At 32.7% G+C, this 24,226-nt stretch overlaps 1 protein-coding gene across 1 annotated transcript; it reads left to right on the top strand.

Annotated features, from left to right (window-relative positions):
• The first annotated feature begins 57 nt into the window (after window positions 1–57).
• LOC143073345 (uncharacterized) lies at window positions 58–22,493 on the top strand. Its single transcript, XM_076248807.1, has 15 exons — window positions 58–218; window positions 6,675–6,728; window positions 7,051–7,865; window positions 8,135–8,326; window positions 8,941–9,017; window positions 9,475–9,556; window positions 10,052–10,129; window positions 10,412–10,540; window positions 12,261–12,334; window positions 13,807–13,981; window positions 14,649–14,726; window positions 16,225–16,332; window positions 19,465–19,632; window positions 20,640–20,778; window positions 20,995–22,493. The coding sequence occupies exons 1-15, from the start codon at window positions 182–184 to the stop codon at window positions 21,996–21,998; spliced, it is 3,210 nt and encodes a 1,069-aa protein (XP_076104922.1). The 5' UTR covers window positions 58–181; the 3' UTR covers window positions 21,999–22,493.
• The last annotated feature ends 1,733 nt before the right edge of the window (window positions 22,494–24,226 follow it).

Below are 24,226 nucleotides of genomic sequence, written 5' to 3'. Positions count from 1 at the left end.
TTTGATAATGAACTGTGAAATAAAATTTATTAATTTGCAATTTCATTGAAAAATATTCTATGCGGACTGAAGCGGTACACATTCCCGCCAAGTTTGATTGTCATTTAGCTGTTCTAAAAAAAGATTAAGAAAACCACTCTACATTTGACGAAATTCTATCATTTATCATAAACAAAAGACAATGGCACAAGTTGAGTGTGTGCAAAATGTTAGCAATGGTAAGTTACCAATATTCTTCCGGTGAAAAAGAACATTTAAAAAAAATAAAGTTTGTTTACCATAACAAAAAAAACTGATGTGATACGTACTGTAAATAAAAATATACAGCATATCCTCCCTATTTCTCAAATAAATTTGTATGCTGAATGGTTTTGCCCTTAACACAATATTCTTAAATTATCGCTATTTTACGATTTTTTCCTTTGATCTTGCCGACTGATAATTTTCTTTCTCTAATTTTTGGGCTAATTTCACATTTCCTGACTGGTGTGAGAAAAAGATTTCTCCTCACTAGTGAAAAATCTTTTCTCGGCAAATGATTGGTTGAATTTTAATTGTGACGTTAAATTTTCTTGGTTTCTTCTGAACTTTCCTATTGTGACGTCACTTTCTTCAAATCTTCGAGAACAGAAGGATAAACGGTACTGTAGTTCATTTGGAAGAACAGAGTAATAATTATATAATAGTTCTTGAAAAAATGGTCATTATCTTGATATATGGACTGCCCACAGGAAGGTGGTATTGACTATAAGATAGTGATAATGACTGAGCCAAAGGCAAGGTCATTATCGCTGTCGCAGTCAATACCACTGTCCTACGGGCAGTCCATGTATCACGATAATGACCAGTTTTTCAAGAACTATTATGTTTATTTCATCGAGAAACAATGTTTTCGAAAATTCTCATAAATTCAAAATGCCTGCAGCGAACTCGAGTAGTTGTACGATTTCTATGGCAAAGAGTGAAGAACAGTCATAGTACTGCCATTCATTTTAGTGCAATTTTTCAGTATCTTTAATTTTATGATTAACGAAAACATATAATAAACAGTTCAACAACTTAAATATAATATTAAAAACAGGAACATGTTTTATAAAAGGTACATCTCTCTAAACAGAGAAACCACGCCCCACCGGTCATTAACAGAGAAATCACGCCCCAACGGTCATTATCAAACGAAAACCACGCCCCAACGGTCATTATCAGACGGAAACCACGCCCCACTGGTCATTATCATGTTAAAGTTTGTTAACAACCGGTTTTCTGGTCCGTTTTTTTCTGTTAATGACCGATTGAATTTATTACTAAAGAATAATGAATGTCATGTGACCCCTTTTAATCCAATAAGAGAATCTTATTCTCAACCGATATGAAATAAATCGGTTTAACTTTAGAAGTAAATCGGTTTATATGAACATAAATTGACAGACTGACAGGTTGACACTAAAGGTCGACAAGTTTAAAAGTTGACAGGTTGACAGGTTGACAATTGTTACGGTCGACAGGTTAACAGTTTGATAAGTGTTAAGGTTGACAGGTTTAATTTTATAATTACACAAGTAAATAAAAGTACATCATCCATTAAGTAAAATAAAATTAACTTCAGTTTTTAACCTTTTTTACAAGTTTTAACTTTTATATCTGTTCGCTGTCAATCTGTTTACCATTTGTACATTTTGCATTTCTCAAAATGAAATTGTCAACCTGTGGACTTGTCGATCTGTCTACCAGTCACTAATAATACTATTTTACACCTTATAAATTTTACACTTTATAAATGCTCTCAAGTTGTCAATCTGTCATTTTGTCAACTTGTCAACCATAAATTACTTGTTATTATATTAAATTATCAACTTGTCGACTTGTCCACCGGTTATTTCAACCATAACATTTTTAAAATTGTCAACCTGTTATTTCAACCATAACATTTTTAAAATTGTCAACCTGTCAACCACTTATTCCAACCATAACGTTTTTAAAATTGTCAACCTGTTGACTTGTCAACCTGTAAATCACTCATTTATTTCAGTTTAACGTAAAATTTAAACAGTTTTAACTTTATTACCCATGAATACACACGCGTATGAATTTATTGCAAAAGTCGGAACTATAGTACCATATATCCTACTTGATCCAAAATCATTAGAGAAATAGATTCCACCAATTATAACCATTGATGCCAACCATTACGATTTTTGGGATACGATTGCTTTCAAGCAATCTGTAGACTTATACATGTACCAGTGGCTCCAGACAATGCCCTCACGTCAACCGTTTTATTCTAAATATTAAGGAACATCTCAGATTCTTATGATTGTCTTGCTTTAAAAGGTAAAAACAAACAAAGGGATTGAACTTAAACAACTTTCCTATAATGTTCTTTTCATAATCTTCATGTTTGATATTTCCCTCTACTTATATGCGTGTTTTTAGAAACACGGAAAAGCAGAATTAAGCAGTATTTATATTTAGTGTTTTTATAAATTTAGAAACACGTCAGAGGGAAGTCCCCAGTTTTGATAAAAATGCGAGAGTTCTCTGAATTCTGATCAATCTATTTCTGTCATATAAGAACTGAAGTGGAGTTTTTCTTATATGTCACCGTTATGAAACTGATATTTTATATTGTACTTCCATAAAGAAATAGAGAACCATCTAGGTCGTTAAATCACTCAAAATAAATGTATTCCACATCGTTAAGGCATGACTACAACACCCCTTCAGGCAAAAAGGAGTCTTCCATATTATCGTTTTGAGTTGTCTCCCTTCCGGAAGTAACTTCCGTCAATTCTGAATGTAAATACACTTCGAGAAAAATTAACTTGTTCTGTCGATAAACATCGTATTATATTAAAAACTATCGCAATTTAAACCTAGGAATATGTATGGAAAGGAGTCATGACAACTGACCCAAAGGAAATTAAACAGTTAAAGAGTTAGGAATGGGGTTCCTCCTAGAATCATTTAACGTAGGAAAATAGGTGATAATTAAGATACGAAGTGAAATACCTTCTCTCACTCTGAGTCTCAATGACTGCTGTTGAAAGTAAACTTGGAATTTATAGTACAAAAATAAAACGCAATAGGCCTAAGTACATTGTTCATACACTTTTATCCGGGATTGGCTATTTTTTAACTATTCATATTACGTAAATTACATTTTACATGTGCAGTTGAATTAGTTTTGAAAATAATATTATCTAGCTACATGTATACATGTGTCAATAAAAATAATGGCAATCATATCCCTTAGAGCATTCTGCTCTTTGATTCAGTAATTTTTCCGATTTGGAGATCAAAACTACGCTATTACCGTCAAAGTCGAAAGTTATGGATTTTAATCATTACTTTTCTGGCCTGGTCCGGTATTGGTATAAAACCACTAATTCAGAGCCCCATAGCTTTCTCTGTTAAATTCTGCAATTTCAAGCATTTATGGCTACTTTGTCTTTGACAAAAATACAGCTATGCGTAGGAACTATTTTGTTTAAAATATGTACTACTTTCTTGTATGATCTTTCTGACCGGGCCTGAATTAGTGGTTCTATACCTACCAGGGCTTCCAAAAATTTTTTGAGCCAGCCAGACATTTTATATCTGATCCTGATTTTAATCCCTAAGACTAAGTCACAAAAGGCAATTATGGTAATCAGATGGCCATCCCGATAATTGACATTAGATTAAAAGAAAAAAAGGATATTAAACTTTACTTTGATTTGAATTTGATGTTCTGACGTAAACTTAAAATTGGCAGTGTATCATTCAAAGTGTGCACATAAGCGTGCTCATATCTGCCTTAACTCTTTATTTGTGCAAAATGACATTGTCAAAAACTTTACTTTCGTTTTTAAAGTCACATTTTTCAAAACTGGATGTTGACTTGACAATAGTAAAACATGGACCATAAACAAATACGTAAATTCCTTGTACGTTTTTCACAGCAGGACTGAGTGAAGAAGCTCTTTCCACGTTACTTCTTCAACAAAATACTTGAAATGAACGTTAGCTACAGGTATAAATGATAATTTTAGCATTTTTGAGGATATATGGGATGCATAATTAAATTTCCAACCTGTGCACATGCACACAAGTGTTCTTGTTCATACAACGTAGTTCTGACGATTTTTCATCTAAAACCTTTTTAAATTTCATCAAATCATGTTTATGAATGTATTTATTATAATTTTAATCTTTTGGACTAAATCAATTAGATACAAGCCGCTGAAATGTACGAAAATAATTGTCAATAGACTTGATTAATTTATACGATGTCCAGTACTGAAAATAGTTTACCTGTCACCTGAACAGGTAGTTTTCTGCTGTCCAACAACTAATTAGCCTTGATTAAAATTAGAAAGTATTGAAGTAGGGGTTGTTTTGATAGTAATTAATCATCATGTCACTTTTATGACCGGAAATGTGTGGCTGTAAAAAGGCAAAAGGTTGGGTCAAAAAGATCGTGAATAATGTTAAAATGACTGAAAAAGCCTTGAAACTAAAAAGTTGATGACCGTTTCATGCTTTGCCCAGCCAGACTTTTACCGGACATTATACGATTGTCCGGAATATATGACCGTTTTGAAGCCTTGATACCTACATGTATTTAGAAAACGCCAATGTAATGCTTCCGGTTTCTCAGGAGTTGTCAACCTATCGTAAGGTAACTAACTTACTTCGGAAGAGACAAACTGCATTTTATGAAGTAGCTTTCCCCTTTCTCTACTTATCCTTGACAAAACGAAAATGTACAAGTTGAGAATGTCTGAACATTTAATAAATGGAATACATACTACAGATAACATTTTTAATGAAACATATAAGTGCACATCACTTTGCAACTACTCGTCAGTATTTTCTTTGGTAAATGAATGTTTTTGAATGATTACTGAAAACTTTTCAAAATTACGGGAAATTTGTTAGATTGTTACTGATTGTGTCAAAAGGGGGTTGGCATCTGTGTATAACCCATGTATTACAATATAATTTTAATTATTTAAAAAGCTGGGCAAGCCTTGCGCTTTAAATATTAAAATTTAACTGTGGAGAGTGGAGAAATATTGAAACACACTTGTTGCAGTTATGGAATCTGTATTTCTCAGAGGAGTTGAGGGATACGAAAATTGTCTAGAAAGTAAGGGAACCTGTGCCATTAATGGTGATAAACAGATAATTATGGGGGTCTGTTTGGAGGGTTCTGATCACGTATCCCGCTTGCACTATGCATGTAAGCAATTCTCATTTTTGTCGAGCCTTCGACTTTAGAAGTAAATTTTGTAAAAATAAAATTCCATTTTTCCCGTATTTTACTTATAAATGGACTTAGTTTTTCTTCCAGTTGACATTACATACAGTCTGCAGTTAAAGTATTTAAAACATTTTAAAGATTTTTAAAATAGCCTGGATTTTTACCAAATGTTGACAGAAGCTTCTGACAATCAAAAGATAGTATCGAGAGGAATAATTTTATTGATTTTTTTTCATCATTTTTGATGAGTGTGTGATTAACAGCAAAAGTAGGCGAGACACTGGGTTCTGCGGAACCCTGACACATTTTTTTGTAATTTCCTGTGTCCTTTTAGACTTCATTTCCTGTTTTCATGACACGATGATTTGACTTTCACGTGTCACGCTCAAAGAAAATCAATATCGCTGCAGTGCAACTAGGCCATAAAAAAGAATAAGTTTGTTTGTCCTAACTCTGCCTACCCAGAAAATAGCTATTAGCTGCCTACTCAAAGTCTTTTATTGTCCTGATATGAAATTTTTTTTTTTTAATCAGATAGACATGAAGACTAATAAACATCTAATACTTAAATTTCTCTTTGCCAAAAAAAAAAGAAAATGCATACCTACCCTACCCCCTGTCTCAATGTTTGGGTAGGGTTTGGGCAAACCAAAATATTTTTAAGTGTGGCCCTACTTGCTCTACCAACACAAGAGATACATGTATCACAAGAATCCCAATATGTTTGAAGTTTCTGACCGGTAGCTCTGTATTGCAAACCAGAAGAACCTTTTCCAACACTTATTCCGATCCTACCTGCAAGTGATGCCGAAAAAGTGATGAAAAGCAAGTGTTCATCAATTGGATGAAATTACCAAATGATTATCTGTTACTGTCAGCTGACAGCGACCAACTGACTCGTATATATACGCTTTATTTTAGATAATTTCCCTTTTTGTTGAACTTGCAACATTTATGTCACAAAAGGGCCACATTCACTGAATGTCTATTAAAGGGGCTAATTCTGATAATGCTAAATAAAAATCTATTGTCTATGTGTAGGTATTGTTGTGTGTTTTTGTTATCTACATTGGCTAGAGGAATAGGGGGAGGGATGAGATCTCACAAAACATGTTTAACCCCCCTCCCCATCTATAGTTATCTTTTTTTCTGGAATCCTTTTATGACAGTGCTGATTTGATGAATTGTTGATCGATTGTCCTTGCCAAAATGAGGTGTCAGCATGGGCATTATTAAGGCCCCTTCTGCCAACTCAACCTTTGTAATTGATACAACCGTACTTTTTAAAGCCATGGGTTTTATTTTTTGTTACAAAGGAAGGAAGTTTTTGACACAATAGGGAACTCAGGGGGCCTGGGGATGAGACAGCATTGTGATAGCCAAAGAATTTGAATATATTTTGAAAAAAAAAAAATCTTTTTCTTTTCAGGTCCGTCTGCAGATGATGATGATGGATGTACACCATCGAAAAAACTTAGACAAGGTATATTTGATTATCATTCTTTTCTTCATCTACAATTAGTCTGTCTGAAAAAACTAGGACAAGGTATGTTCAACAACGATTCTTTACTTCATCTACTGTAAGTCTTTCTGAATATATATATACCTACATATGTGCCAATCTTTTTGAGAGCTTACATGTAACATATGTACCAATCTTTCTGAATATATATACCTACTTGTGTGCCAATCTTTTTGAGAGCTTACATGTAACATTTGTACTATTTTAACGAATGCTGACTTTACATTAAAAAAATAATGAAGTTTTTTGTTAATAAAGTAACATTTAAATTTGTATTTTACAGCTAGATTACCATTTAAAACAATTGAGCATAAAGCACAGCTAGTCTCTCCAAAGTCAACTGCTGCTTCAAAGAAAAGAAAACTATCTGATGCAGAATCACCTAGTGCTAAAGCTCCCAAAACTCCCAAATCAGGAACACCATGTGGATCTGGTAACGCGCCAATTACTAGCGGTGAAGCAGAAGTTAGCTCTAGTTCTGAGGCAGATAATGTTAAGATACGGGTTCGTAATACATTGGAAAGATTTGTACGTAAAAATTCTCAGGAAGAAATTACCTCGTCAACAAACATTGAATGTATTGATGTAACCGATTCAGATGATGGCAAGGAATCTGATGTATCTTTTGTTGACACGAATACCTGTCAATCAAAAAAGATAAAAGAGTTCTTCAGTGTAAAAGAATCTTCAAAAACTGTCAAATCAAAAGAAGAGAACTCGACCAATGAGACTCAGAAAGTAGAAAATTATATTCAAATCATTGAAGCAGTCAGTAAAGGTCTTATTCCTGTAGAAAATTCATCAGAAACATGTGAAAATAAGGAAAACTTGGGAAGCTCAAAAAAAGGGGAAATTTTAGATGTTTCTGCAGACAAAGAAAATATGGATGTTTCAGATGAATCAACTAGTTTATCAGATATGAACAACAGTGCTATTGACCCAGTTACTCCTGGTAAGGGCAGTGTACCTTCCGCAGTATTTAAAACTCCAGTTTCAACAAAAATAAGTCCACAGTCAGGAGCCACACCTTTATCACAAAGCCCAGGCGACAGTTTAAGTGATGGAACTCCTAAATCCGGCAAAAAACCAAGATCTAAGGTAATATGTGAACCTTTATGCAGTAATACATATAAAAATAAGAAGATGTACATTTGATCATGCTGCAAATTGTCAGTATAGAAAGTTTTGGTAGTTTAGTAGATCTACATTTGTTACTCAAAAGAAAAGAAAAATTTCCAATGAATTTTATATATCCATCGAAATTTACACATGAACACAAAACTTGTATTTATAGGAAACGTTTTCAATGGTTTCTCTTGCTAAAAAAATATTCAACATTTTAATTTTGAAAACTTGGTTGATCCCAGCTTTCAGAGGCAAAAATGAAAGAAAGGGAAGCGCAAAGACAGAAACTCAAGGAAGAAAAATTAAAGGCCTTTGAAGAAAAAAAGAAACAAAAAGAACAGGAGAGAGTTGAAAAGGAAAAAGAGAAAGAGAAACAAAGACTGGAAAGAGAAGCTGCCAAATCTGAAAAGGACAAACAAAAGAAAGAGGAAAAAGTGATTATGATTCCATGTTAAAAGATATTAGTACATTTCATTTTTACATGTTATTATGCTATAGAAAGTTAAGTACTCTATTTTTTTGCAGTTGAGAGATGATATAATTTTTAATTGGGCATCATTTTAGATCTTGCAAACATCATTTCTGTTTTAAAAATATAGATTCCTACACTGCAACAAGTGTATTACGATATGTCTCCACTCGAGACAGTTAAATTTTATTATTTAAAACGCGAGGCTTGCCGAGCATTTTAAATAATTAAATTTGACTGTCGAGAGTGGAGAGATATCGTAATACACGAGTTATAGTGTCGGAATCTATTTCTCTGAAGACTTTAATCATTCTTTTTCAAAGGTTTTCAGAAACTTGTGTTCTTTATATGCGACGTCATCAGGCAAGGTCGCCTTTTTTCATGACGTCACAATAGGAAAATTGAAAACAAAACAAAACATTTTGACGTAATCAAATTTCGACTAATCATTTGCCGAGAACAGATTTTTCACTAGTGAGGAGAAATATTTTTTCTCACACCAGTCAGGAAATGTGAAAATAGCACAAAAATTAGAGAATATGATTTTTATGATTAATGACATTTTTATCACTTGATTAGGAGAAAAAAGAAAAAGAAAGATTAGAGAAGCTACAACAAAAGGAAGATGAGTTGAAGAAGAAGCGTGAAGAGCAAGAGTAAGATATAAACTAAAACATTTAATATGAATTTTCAAAAAAGTCAATTGTGACCATAATTGCCAGCCAATACAAATCAAGTGTTACTGTTTAAATTTGAAATTGGAATTAAGGGGAAACAATCATTGTTCAAGGGAAATACCTGTTAAGTTTTCCTGGTTAAATCTGCTTCTTGGATACTTTTAGCAATGGGTAAACTATATAGAGTGTATAGTATGATTGAACATGTCCTAGAATTTGACCTTATTTTCATAGATGATTGATAAAGTCAAGTTTCTGTTATACCAGATTCAAGAACTTTATGCAAAATAATATTTAATCAAGACAGGCAAGACATTTAAACATGTGTACTCAAAAATTTTACATTAAAACACAAAGATATATTATGAAAACTTTAATTACAACAATACATATGTTAGGGTGAAAATTAACTTATATCAATTAGTCATATTTTCAGAGCAAAGAATGAAGAAAAAAAGAAGAAAGATGAAGAGAAAAGATTAAAGGAAGAAGAAAAACAAAAAGAAAACGAAGAAAAAGTAAAAATATTTACTATAACATGAAATAGTACTTGAAATACATATATTATAATACCAAGTTTTTTTGTTTGAAAATGAGGTTGTAAAAGGATAACTGCAATAGAACTATCAAATTGACATCACAGTGTTGTGTTTAGAATCTTCATGTTAAGAGTAAAACTTACTTGATTTTTCAAATGACCGATTTCCCAAATACAGTTGCCGGAAGTGTCCACCTAAAAATTTCCTGTTCTCAGCATAGTTTATTTTTGCCAATTTCAGATTTGCTATATATCTATTTGCAGAAGTTCACAGTGATTTGAATAGAACAATCAGACCAAATAATAAAAAAAATACTACATAGCTCCATAAAGACAGTTTTCATTGGTCAATTTTGAAGCTTTTACCGACAAAAACTAAAAATATACTATTCTCAAAAGAACAATAGGAAGACAACTAGATTGATATGTTTTTTGATTTGTTTACAAGTCAGAAATGTCCTTTTATTCATTTCAGATAAAAAAAGAGAAGAAAGTTAAAGATGCATTCCAGAGTTTCTTTATCAAGACTAGTACTTCACCAAAATCGTCTAAGGTAAACCTCTAAGGAAATTATTGTTTTATTCATATTGAAAATAAGTTTGAAAGTGTTGTTTATTTCAAATTATAAAGTATGGTTGCATTGATTTAGATACTATTTTAATGTCCAACTACTCAAAAAGTGGGTGTTATTATTATTATTCAAGCAACTGTAAAAACAACTTTTTTTTATGAACTGTATATGTAGAATTGTAGAACCCTCAGGTCTTTTTGCTTGTCAAACATGTTGAAGAAATAAAAAACACATTTCTAATCAATATGATTTTGTGTGTTTCAGGCAACTGTAGAACCATCAGGTCTTTTTATGCCATTCCAAGTGAAGGAGAACACTAAACTAGCACCAGAATGTAGACAGTACATTAGTGATGAACAAAAGAGTTATCTCGATAAATGTCTCATTGACCAGGTATCAAATTAGAATACTAAAACATAACCCCTGTTTAGTGTAAACTCTCTTGTATGTCTAAGTGATATGTGATTGATTGCTTTACATTTAGCGGCAAATATTTCATACTTTTTGGGTTCAAAGATTGTTGAGAAATTGGTCAGTCTCAAATAGAAAATGTGTTTTGCTGATGTATCGAATTAGAAGAGGATAATGATTCCCATGCCCTTTATTTCACTTTTCGATGGTCCCGTGAAATGTTTTATGAATATTTGTCAGTTCAAGTTAAGTAAGGTATAATTTGCTGTGTTCTTCTAGTATCGTACATGTATTATCATCACTAGGAGTTTAGCTTTTTGAAGTGAAGTTAATGAACTTTTGGTTTAAAAAAAAAAAAGTTCTTATTAAATAAAGAGCTGTTCAATGTTTCTATTCAATGAAAAAATTAACTTTGCAAAATTTTAAATAACCAGATAAAGACTAACTTATTCTGGGAAATGTTTTATTCCCCTCAAAAAAAGTAAAGACATATGCACACCCAATGAACAACTTTTTATTAGGTGAGATATTTGAAATCTGTTAGAGCCATTCAGAAATATTTTTTTTTCTTGGCTGCATACATATTTCTACAGAGGTGATATTGATGTAAAACAAGTTTTAAGAAAAAAGGCACATAAAATGTCTTCGCTGACAGTCTGCACGGTTAGCCACTAGTCCGATGCCCCAGACTAGTCCAATTTGGTTTCGGACTAGTAAGCTTTTGCAAAACTTTGTTTGGCCCAATAAGAAAAACGTCAGAATAATGGTCTTCGGACTAGTAGTTGAAAAAGTTTTTGGTGCAGACTGCGTTGATGTCATAATATTAAAAAAAATTATATATATATATTTTAATCATGAACATTTCCTGATCTTATGTGTTTCATATCATAGCATTTTGTGCAAAGGAGTAGGTCCAGTAAGACCCCTTTTTGGCCCCAAAATATAGCAGTTTTACAAAATTGTTAAAATGTAAACTTTTAAGTTGTTTATTGGAAAGTAGAATGACTCTGCTACAGAGATATGGGCTTATTTTGACAATACAATGCACATTTATCAGGTACTAGCATCATAAAGTCATGCTAAATTACTGAAATCTTCACAATTTTAGTTAAATTTTAGACGGTTTCCGTCGCAAATGAAAGAGACCTCATTAGTGTCCATTCTTAATATTGAATTGTAAGTTGTATTTGATGATAATACATAACATATATAAGGTTGAGGATGAACACAGTGTTTAAAAAGTGTCCAAAATCTTTCGTCAGATGAACCTGAAATTTGAGGCCAAAATCAGACCTTGTCGGAACCCACTCCTTTAATATCTTTTTTCCCTTGGTTGCTCCTTTACATGAAAGGTTTATGTCAGTATTGTATTTAAGTTAAAATTGCTGCAAGTTTTGTTTATCCAAAATCGATTTTACGTATATCCATATTGGTAAATTGATTTTTCGCAAATTAAGTTAAGAGGGGGGGGTATCAGTGAAAAAAAAAGTGATTTAATTTATTTATCCTACATTGAACTTTTGATGTCGTCCCTTATAGTGATAGCGTGGATATTTGTGAAAAAGTCACAAAAAGAAATAATAAAAAAATAAGTTATTGCCTCTTGACAGATAAAATATGAGTATCAGAGCAGATGATTGGAATGCTATTCTTTTATTACATTGACCATTCAAACAGTCTGTAAAACATTCTTTTGTTTCAGGAATCTAATGTATTGTATATTAAAGATCTTCAAAATGGCAAGAAAACTGGCAAATCAGAGAAAACCTTTCCAAAGTAAGTAGTGAACAGTTATAAGTAAAGGTTGGCAAAGAGGATAGTAACAGTTATTTAGAGTATTAACATAATTTATTATTTGTCCAGTCACTGTAAGTAGTGTAGATCTGAGTCACTTCATATTTTCACCATTGTACCAGTACTTAGGTGCAGGATACCTTCAAAAACGATATTGACATCATCTCCATGTTTCAATGACTGCTTAAAAAAAGGTTTTATTCGCATGCCTTTTTTCTGTTATTGTGGATAATCACCACACATTCTTGTTAAAATATTTTTTATGCCCCACCTACGATAGTAGAGGGGCATTATGTTTTCTGGTCTGTGCGTCCGTTCGTTCGTCCGTCCGTCCGTCCGTCTGTCCCGCTTCATGTTAAAGTTTTTGATGAAGTTGAAGTCCAATCAACTTGAAACTTAGTATACATGTGCCCTATGATATGATCTTTCTAATTTAAATGCCAAATTAGAGTTTTGACCCCAATTTTACGGTTCACTGAACATAGAAAATGATAGTGCAAATTTCAGGTTAAAGTTTTTGGCTTCAGGTTAAAGTTTTTGGTCAAGGTAGTTTTTGATGAAGTTGAAGTCCAATCAACTTGAAACTTAGTATACATGTGCCCTATGATATGATCTTTCTAATTTAAATGCCAAATTAGAGTTTTGACCCCAATTTTACGGTTCACTGAACATAGAAAATGATAGTGCAAATTTCAGGTGAAAGTTTTTGGCTTCAGGTTAAAGTTTTTGGTCAAGGTAGTTTTTGATGAAGTTGAAGTCCAATCAACTTGAAACTTAGTATACATGTGCCCTATGATATGATCTTTCTAATTTAAATGCCAAATTAGAGTTTTGACCCCAATTGTACGGTTCACTGAACATAGAAAATGATAGTGCAAATTTCAGGTTAAAGTTTTTGGTCAAGGTAGTTTTTGATGAAGTTGAAGTCCAATCAACTTGAAACTTAGTATACATGTGCCCTATGATATGATCTTTCTAATTTAAATGCCAAATTAGAGTTTTGACCCCAATTTTACGGTTCACTGAACATAGAAAATGATAGTGCAAATTTCAGGTTAAAGTTTTTGGCTTCAGGTTAAAGTTTTTGGTCAAGGTAGTTTTTGATGAAGTTGAACTCCAATCAACTTGAAACTTAGTATACATGTGCCCTATGATATGATCTTTCTAATTTAAATGCCAAATTAGAGTTTTGACCCCAATTTTACGGTTCACTGAACATAGAAAATGATAGTGCAAATTGCAGGTTAAAGTTTTTGGTCAAGGTAGTTTTTGATAAAGTAGAAGTCCAATCAACTTGAAACTTAGTATACATGTTCCCTTTGATAAGATCATTCTAATTTTAATGCCAAATTAGAGAATTTATTCCAATTTCACAGTCCTTTAAACATAGAAAATGATAGTGTGAGTGGGGCATCCGTGTACTGTGGACACATTCTTGTTTATTTTTATTCTAGGACAATAGGAGAAGATGATGTAGAATTATTGGTCCATGATTCCGAGACCGTAAAGAAAGTCACCTACAAATGTAAACTGTTACAGTTCCATATGAATTACAGACCACCATACTATGGAACATATAGGAAGAAAAGTTCACATGTCAGTCCAAGGAATCCATTTAAAACAGATACTGTAAGTCATATGCATGATTGAAGGCCTGTTTATCTGTATATACTCAGTGGGTAGCATTAAACATGTATAAAAACTATACACATTGGTCTTATTGTAATTGAACATAATTTATTTGAAATACTTTTAATTCTTCTATTGAGTGTTTAAGGTAGTGTTTTATATACTGTAAATTCAGAAATTAATGCGTGCATTTATTATTGCGAGTTTGTCATTTCAAAATAAATACGATTTAAATTTTTTGCGATATTCAGGAAAATCCTGTTTGATTCATATATGAAAAGTAAAAGTGTGAGATTTAATTATTGTGATTATAACCCTGTAGCATTTTTTGCAATTATAAAAACAGCAATAATTTCTGAATTTACAGTAATGATTTAAATCTTTTCCATATAAAAACAAATTTTACCAAAGGAAGATAAACAATTTCTAAGGGAATTACCAATGTCAGTTATTTTAAAATTCATGTAGACTCGTGTTTTACTGTAAATTTCAAAGGCAATATATGACCAATCATTGACATATAAATTCCAATTGTCTAGCTTTGTTTCATATTATGATTGATGTATTGGCCTTTTGTTAGAAAAGGAGTATGATTCCAGCCTTGCTTTGCTGTTGAATAGGAAAGTGAGATTTTAATATTACACAGTCTGTATCTCTATTTTTACAGGAAATATTTGATTATGAATATGACAGCGATGATGACTGGGAAGAAGAGGAGCCAGGAGAAAGTCTATCTGATTGTGATGTATGTATCTTAGAGGCTAGTTTCTGATTGTCATGTATGTATCTTAGAGGCTAGTTTCTGATTGTGATGTGTTAATCTTTTATACCACACTTTCATTTCCTCTTAGGGTTTAGAATACAAAGTGGTACCCATGTCCATCATTCTGAAATTAAACAGTTGTCCATACTGTTTTTAGGTTCTTATTATATTTTTTTTTATCTGTGTTAAGGTATTACAGACTAGACATCATATCTGGCAATATGTAGTTATTTTTTTTGCCAATTAATGTAGTGATTTAAGATATTTGTTATTACATCACTCTAGATTTGGTACCTACAGTACCTATATTGAAATAACAATATTCTGACTAGTATTTTCATCCCACATTTTTAGATGCTACTTAACAATGAATTGGAGCACTATTCTTGCCTATTTGACACATACTACTGGTTTGCAGATACTATGAATTATGAGTGTGGTTACCCTTTTTTTTGGTATATTCTTCTAGTCATGAAAAAAACCAAATTCAAGTCCATTAAAACATTGATTTTTGCAATTTATTTAAGGATTGGTTTATAATTTGCAATATTAACATTTCAGGGATATAACACATTTCTAATTACTCAAGATGAAGAATTTTAAGTTGAACTTTTAATTGTATCAGAAAAAAACAAGAATGTGTCCAAAGTACACGGATGCCCCACTCACACTATCATTTTCCATGTTCAATGGAGCATGAAATTGGATAAAAAATATAATTAGGCATTAAAATTAGAAAGATAATATCATAGGGAACATGTGTACTAAGTTTCAAGTTGATTGGACTTCAACTTCATCAAAAACTACCTTGACCAAAAACTTTAACCTGAAACATGCACTTTCATTTTCTATGTTCAGTGGACCGTGAAATTGGGGTCAAAAGTTTAATTTGGCTTTAAAATTAGAAAGATCATATCATAAGGAACATGTGTACTAAGTTTCAAGTTGATTGGACTTCAACTTCATCAAAAACTACCTTGACCAAAAACTTTAACCTGAAAAACTTTAACCTGAAACATGCACTTTCATTTTCTATGTTCAGTGGACCGTGAAATTGGGGTCAAAAGTTTAATTTGGCTTTAAAATTAGAAAGATCATATCATAAGGAACATATGTACTAAGTTTCAAGTTGATTGGACTTCAACTTCATCAAAAACTACCTTGACCAAAAACTTTAACCTGAAAAACTTTAACCTGAAACATGCACTTTCATTTTCTATGTTCAGTGGACCGTGAAATTGGGGTCAAAAGTTTAATTTGGCTTTAAAATTAGAAAGATCATATCATAGGGAACATGTGTACCAAGTTTGAAGTCGATTGGACTTCAACTTCATCAAAAACTACCTCGACCAAAAACTTTAACCTGAAGCGGGACAGACGGACGAACGAACGGACGAACGGACGCACAGACCAGAAAACATAATGCCCCTATGTGGGGCATAATAAATCTGTAGTCAAATGTCTTTTTTCTTTTATAAAGGATGAGGAAGAAAAAGTTGAAGAGGACAATGAGGATGAAGAAGACGACTTCATAGTTCCTCATGGGTATCTGTCTGATGATGAAGGTGTAGATAAGGATGACGAAGAGGTAAGGATATGTTGTTCCTCTAGGGTAACTTACAGAGGTTAAAGTTGTTGATGATGAATAGGACGAAAGAGGTTTTTTTCTAGGGTGTAAGGGGTGAATGACGGTGTCGATGAAGAGAACAAAGGAATGGTTGGTTCCTCTAGGTAATCTGTATGAGGATGAATGTGTTAATGACTAAGAGGAAAGTATGAATACTTCCTCTAGAGAAGGAAGAGGATGAAAGTGTTGTAACAAAAATAGGGAGGTATCTGTATTTGGATAAATGTATTGATAATGATCAGGAGGAATGGATGGATATCTGTGGTTTGATGACAGTGATGTTGAGGTTAATACATAAGGTTCTTTAAGGGTATATGTAGAAGGATGAAGGTGGTTAAATAAATATAAATTGTAGTTTACTTGTATCTATTAGAGATAAAGGATGCTGACAAGGAAATAAGATATGAATCAATGTAAGGATGAATAGTATAGGTAGCTATAGCATAGGTTACAAGTAACTTTATTAAGAGAGGTTGTTTAAAATGAAAAAAAAAGTAAAGATGAATAATATATCACATGTTTATCTTCCAAAATGGTGTTGGAAGTTAGCAAGGAGGTAAATGTGAAAGGAACAAATATATACTGAGTGCCAATGAAAACGCAACACTTTTGTTTTTCAAAAAAATTATTTGGCTTACATAAAAAAAAAATTATATTAGAACTTTGTATAGTTGGTTGAAAATGACTTTTAAGACAATTGTCGACAATTTTACGGTTGAGTGATTTTTGGAACAAATGCGAAGTAAGGGTTTTTGTCGAGCCTGCAACTTTTGTTGCAGAAAGCTCGACATAGGGATAGTGATCCGGCGGCGGCGGCGTTACCTCACTTCTTAAAAGCTTTATATTTTAGAAGGTGGAAGACCTGGATGCTTCATACTTTGTATATAGATGCTTCATGTTACGAAGTTTCTGTCAGTCACATGTCCAATGTCCTTGACCTCATTTTCATGGTTCAGTGACCACTTGAAAAAAAAGTTCAAATTTTTTGTAATGTTGAATTCTCTCTTATTATAAGTAATAGGATAACTATATTTGATATGTGCGTACCTTGCAAGGTCCTCATGTCTGTCAGTCAGTTTTCACTTGACCTCGACCTCATTTCATGGATCAGTAAACAAGGTTAAGTTTTGGTGGTCAAGTCCATATCTCAGATACTATAAGCAATAGGGCTAGTATATTCAGTGTATGGAAGGACTGTAAGGTGTACATGTCCAACTGGAAGGTGTCATCTGACCTTGACCTCATTTTCATGGTTCAGTGGTTATAGTTAAATTTTTGTGTTTTGGTCTGTTTTTCTCATACTATATGCAATAGGTCTACTATATTTGTTGTATGGAATGATTGTAAGGTGTACATGTCTAGCGGACAGATGTCATGTGACCTTGACCTCATTTTCATGGTTCAGTGGTCAAAGTTAAGTTTTTGAGTTTTGGTCTTTTTATCTAATACTATATGCCATAGGTCAACTTTATTTGGTGTATGGAAATATTTTATGATCTTTATGTCAGTCGCGCAGGTTTTATTTTACCTTGACCTCATTTTCACGGTTCATTGCACAGTGTTAAGTTTTTGTGTTTTGGTCTATTTTTCTTAAACTATAAGTAATGGGTCAACTATATATGTTGTAAAGAAGCATTGTTAGCTGTACATGTCTGCCTGGTATGGTTCATCTGACCTTGACCTCATTTTCAAGGTTCATTGGTCTTTGTTTAGTTATCTTGGTTAATGTTAAGTTTATGTGACAGTTGTAATAAAGCTTAGCTTTATACTTAGGACTATCAACATAATATCAATGATTAGTATAGAAGGCGAGACATTTCAGCGTGTGCACTCTTGTTTTGAACGGACATAAACCGAGTTCACAGCTTTTCAACATACCCACCATTTTCACGATTTTGTCATTTAAAGCTTGGCTAATGTCATGAATTTTCCCGCCCTTATTGTTAACAAACTGCAATAAACATCTGAGTAAATGCCAGGACTTTCTGACAACCAGCGACATGCAGTTTTGGGCATGATCCAATGAAGCCTTTCACAGTATACAATTACGAGAAGACTGAAGTTGTAGCCTCTACAATAACCCAAATCATCCACAAATTTAACCAAAATGAATCATTTAATGATAAGCCACATCCCGGGATACAAAAAGCAAGAAACGCTCAGCAAGACTGATACATTGGGTCTTTAACATATCCGATATCGACTCTGATGGCTGTTCAAAGGTCACGAGAGTTCAATGGTGGTCACGGTAGAACCTTTGGAGCAATTTCAGTAAAGCACCATTTGCGCAGAAATTGTTTAAGAGCACCACAGTCTTTCCTTAGTGACATCTAAACGGCCGTCTGGCGTAAACATTGAATTCTGTAGACCAAAAAACATTCATTATGTACCAAAAAACATCAGTGGTGGTTACATAGACATTTGGCACGCGCCTTGGCCAAAAGTCTTGCTTTTCGCCGGATTTTGGTCCAATCGAGCAAATTTTGCATCAGATTTAACATGGTTTAGACGATGAGAACCACCACCAATATCATAAAGTCAGCTTGAGTTTGCTTTGCGGGACAAGTGGAATAAAATACCTCGGGATCACATTAAACGTCCGGGATGATCAACTCCACGGGGCTGTAACATTTTGTGTTAGGACTGTGAGTTGATGATTCGACATTGGATGTTTCGTTTACCTATTGCGCACGAAAGATGACAAGGAAACAGTTTTTGTTTGATATCGATCTATTGTTAAAATTGTTAATTTTCAAGAACAATTTATTTTGAAAGATTATCATTTCTATTATAAATTTTATTTTTGAAAAACCAAGTGTTGCGTTTTCATTGGCACTCAGTATATATCAGGATGAATGTGTTGATGTTTAACACTTAAGTATGTTTTGTTTAGGTGTTACATAAAATGATTTCATGGGAGCCAAATATATAACTGGCAAAAGGATGCCCTAAAAGTGATGAACAACCATATTGTTATCTATATATATATGCAGTTCAATTCCTTATTTAGAGGTTATGCATTTTCAAAAATTTCTGTATATGACTAGTTTTAAAGAATTTACGAATTTTATTTATTGATAATTTTATCTACAGGTATCTCCAGAGCTTCAGGAAATTAAACGTAATGAACTGGCAACCAGATGGGAGGCAGATCAAAACAGATTGACTAAACCAGTTTTACCAAAGATCATTGGTTGTTTCTGGGAACAAGCCACACATGTTTTACAAGAGGAGATTAGTAAACAGCTAGAACAATATAAGGTTAGAGGCTAGATGGAAATAAACAAAAGTTTTATCGTTGGAATTGGTTTACTTTTGTCATTTCGGCTTTTTTGGCTTTCTATGGCATATTTGTTTTGGTCATTGTTGACGGCCTTTCGGTGACCCATAGTTATTCACTGCTATGTCATTTGATCTCTGTTGGAGAGTTATCTCAAGGGCAATAATACCAAAAAAATATTTGCCGTACATTTTAACTGAATTCCTCTGGGAAAACAATAGTTTATTTCGCAAACCAGTTGTTCTAGCTTTAATATGATATGATTTTGTTACTCCAAGGCGTCACTTTTTTCCCAAATTTTTTTTGTTTCAATGAGGGGGGGGGGGGGGGGGTATTGTTAGGGAAAAAAATATGAACTTTCTGTTTGCATTTATTTAAGTGAAAATCATCTACTGTAGATTCGTTGTTAAATCTCCTACACATAGTTTGGAGACTTATTGATTTTGCTCAGTTCTTATTAATAGAGTTGGGGTGAAATATTGTTGCTTTACGTTCGTATTTTCTTCTTATTATTATGTTACCTGATGGACAATGTCAGGTGACATATTGCTTTTCCTCCATTTTTCCCCTTAGTATTATCATTTCAGCCCATTGTCAATGTTTGTTGAAATATTGCTTTTCTTCTGGCTTTTTATGTCCCATTTATGGGCATTATGTTTTCTGGTCTGTGTGTCCGTCCGTCTGTTCCGTTCAGATTAAAGTTTTTGGTCGAGGTAGTTTTTGATGAAGTTGAAGTCCAATTTACTTGAAACTTAGTAAACATGTTCCCTATGATATGATTTTTCTAATTTTAACGCTAAATTAGAAATTTTATCCCATTTTCACAGTCCACTGAACATAAAAAATGATAGTGCGAATGGGGCATCCGTGTACTTGGGACACATTCTTGTTCCTTTTATTATGGCACCCTCAACAGAGATGGGGTGACAAATTGTTATTCTACATTTCTTGTTGTCATATTCTTGAATGTACTTGTTGTTTATTTCAGGCAGTCTTATTGACAACTAGTCCAGTTCCTACCTCCTTCAATGAACCTGTCAAAGTTGTCAAGGGAGATAACTCTTCTGGTGACAATAATGTTGACACACCAAAAGTTAATCCACAGAGAAAACCTGTTCCTGAAGAAGGTAAATATAATTAATAATCAATTAAGTTATTGTACCTCATGAAAAGAAATTGTTTTATATATTGTTTGTAACTTTCTTTATTCGCCCAAAAAATATAAATAACTATAAGTTCTACTTATTTTTCATGTGACTTCGTTCAATTCTGAGGCAAAATTCTAATAATAGTTATTTATTGAAGACTTTTAATAATAAAAGCTATCAATTTTTTCATTGCAGCAATGCCAGACTTAATAAGACTAGTCCATGGAAATTTGATGGGTATTAAAAAATTAATTCAAGAATTTCGTCTGTTTTGGAAATCAAAAACCACTGGAGAACAGCAAGAACCATCAGGTTCAGCAGATATGAGTATGGAGGTTGACAACACGGAAAACAAAGCTATGGATACCAGTCTGTCACAAGAAAATGTCACCAATGTATCCATAACTGCTGAAACTGAGACAGACGTCGCAAATTGTGCTATATCAAAAAGACAACTAGAAATCAAAATAACAGCTTTTGCTGTACGAGAGAAACGTGCTGATTTTAAAAAGATTTGTTGGTATGTTCATGATGACATACTGAAACAGTATAACTGTGAAGGTTTGCCTATACCATCAGCCTGGGAATCTCTTACCAAACCAGCTAAGACACCAGGCAAGGTTAAACCTGAAGAAACTACACCAAGTGGTCGTAAGACACCAGTGCCATCTATAACTCAGTTTGCTAGACCAATGTCTCCGTCAACCATAGCAGCCCAGCACGCTGCTGCTCAAGCTAAAATTCTGGCAGCTCAGGCAGAAAAGAAAAAAGAAATAACTGACAAGGAACTAGAAAAAATGGATACATCTGACACTCCTACTGAAACTGTTACCCTAAATAAAAAGGTACCAATTGACCAAAGGAAATTAACTGATTTCAAAAAGGCATTCACTTCTCCACAATGTAAAAAGCGAGTTGCTCTGATTCCAGTAACATCTCCCATACCAAACTCAGCTGTAAAACCAGTATCATCTCCCAAACCAAGCTCAGCTGTAAAAACAGTATCATCTAACATACCAAAAACAGCTGTAAAAACACAAAAGTCTGGAGAGGAAGGTAGTAAATCAGGTGAAAATATCTCTGTCCTGCCTCCTGTTCTAAAGAACACAGAGAAAACAAATGTAGAACTACCTAAAGTTAATGGATTGATAAAGGACTCAGCTGGTGAAAACTCTAGAGATGCCATTATGATTGACTGAATAATGAAACTTTTTATCATCAACTCAGTAGTGATAAACAATTTGAGTACAAAATTTGCAATTAGTGTATTTAGTATAGTGCTTTGTTTTTACTTGTAATGTTATGTACGTGTTTGCATGGTTGTATGTTATTTTGAATGATCAGTAATTTTATGTAAAGTAAGTATAATAATATATTATATTTTTTCTCCATCATGTCCATGGTTAATGCTTCATGTAAACAATAAAGTCTTGTGAAACACCTATGCTATATAACATTTTGTCTAGCCAAAAAAAGTAATAAGAGGCAAGGCATATAGTTAACTTCTGGAGGTAGCATTGACAATTGACATTAGATTCATATCTTATTCCTTCTTTCTTATTAAGTTGACTAACTATGTATAGAAGTTATTTATAATGGTACCTTGCCAAACCAGTTGTCAGCTCATTTAATGGGACTACTGTTCATATTTTTATCATTTTCAAGCAATTTTGTATTTAAATTTAATGTAATAAGCAGTCAGGGGTGGTACTTAAACAAGTGATTTCAAAATCACTTCTTTGAGTGATTTTGGCTGTGAAATATTTCAAATTTTCGCACAAACTTTTCAAAATCACTGAAACAAGTAATTTGAGAAGTTAAAATTTAATCACTTCAATAAGTGTTTATAACATTTTTTGGATATTTTTCCCACAAGCTTGATGTTTTTATTAATAAAAAGACCAAAATTCCATTGAAAAAACAACTATGTACATGCAGAAATTGTCATTTGCTTGATAAGCCTGCCAGTTTTTACAGTTTATTTGAATATGCAAAAACTGGAATAATTTGTAGATCAGGACATAACCTTAAAATAAATCATTCTAATTCTAAAGAAAACCAGTCAGGTCACCTTATATTGTTGACCTTTGTCTGATAGTAAGAGTAGTTAATGAATATTTGATTACAGAACAATTCCCAAGGGTACTTTTAAAAGCTTTAGCGCACTTTCTTACTGCCCAAGCGCACTGGTGAAATTGATATCCAAAGATAAAGGGATAATTGATTTATGTAGGAAAATTATAGAAAAGTTTGTGAAAATATGGAAAATCAATGAAATTAGCATTTGAAGATCAAAGAAAACACCAAAATCACTTAAATAGGTGATAACTGAATATAAAAATTCACTGAAATAGGTGATCATGAAATCACTTGTTTAAGTAGCACCCCTGACTGATAAGTAAACTAACAGACTACCTATGGCCATCACTTGTTTTCATTGCTTGATCAAATTTTCTAAAGATATGAGTTGTATGGCTGTCTGACATGTGGTAGTGGCTTCATATTAACATTCATTCTACAGTTGTCTGGATAGGTCAATTGTCCTGGAATTAAATCAGATTAATTTGGTCTTGAAAATATAAGAAATATTGTGGCAAGTGAGATATCTAAATGTGTGAGATATTTTAAATGCTAGCTGTCAAATCTATTACACAATTGTTAAAATGTTCAATTTAAGTTCAACTTCATCTTTCTTTCTGTTTTTTGTTTTGATTTTTTCAAGAGTAGATAAAATTGTGCAATAAATTTTATGATGTTGCTATAATGTTGAGCAATATTTAATTTATAAAGTTTGTAGTATGCCATGTAATATTAGTCAGATCTTACTTGGAATGATTTAAAAAAGAACTGTGTGTATGCTATGTAACAGAATATGTCATCATGTTTCATACAATCAAACATGAGAAGTCATGAAAATGAATATTTTTAAAAACAAAATCTTTTTTTTTTTATTGATTAATATATATGATGAATCATTGCGATATTGTAATTTGATATCATTTATGTATAAGCGTCTGCACTTTTTTTGATTGTATATTGTATAAAGTGATGTGATAATTTTTCCTTTCAATCTTGTGAAAATTTGGAAGCATACAGTCTAGGTTTTGTCAGTCTGATCCAGAAACAAATGGTTTCTAGTAATATTAACTTTATTGTCATACCAATTCATTATTATTCATTGGATACCAAGTTATGTGGGTACTGGTGAACCACAAATTCAAATAGTCAATGAATTACAATTTTCTGCATTCTTTATATGCACAGATTGGCAAAAACCGAGAAATTTGATATTCACAAAAATAAATGAATCCACATGTACAGAGGAAATATATAGGGAATGGGCAAGCATTTTTTTTTTTTTTTAAGAAATTGCTTTAGAGGATATTGGTTTTTAAAAAGTATCTCTTGAAGAAATAATGTACATGTA

This window comes from Mytilus galloprovincialis, chromosome 4 (assembly GCF_965363235.1).
Source record: "Mytilus galloprovincialis chromosome 4, xbMytGall1.hap1.1, whole genome shotgun sequence".
In the NCBI taxonomy this organism is placed as follows: domain Eukaryota; kingdom Metazoa; phylum Mollusca; class Bivalvia; order Mytilida; family Mytilidae; genus Mytilus; species Mytilus galloprovincialis.
Note: the sequence above shows the minus strand (reverse complement) of the source record. Positions and strands in the feature narration are given on the sequence as shown.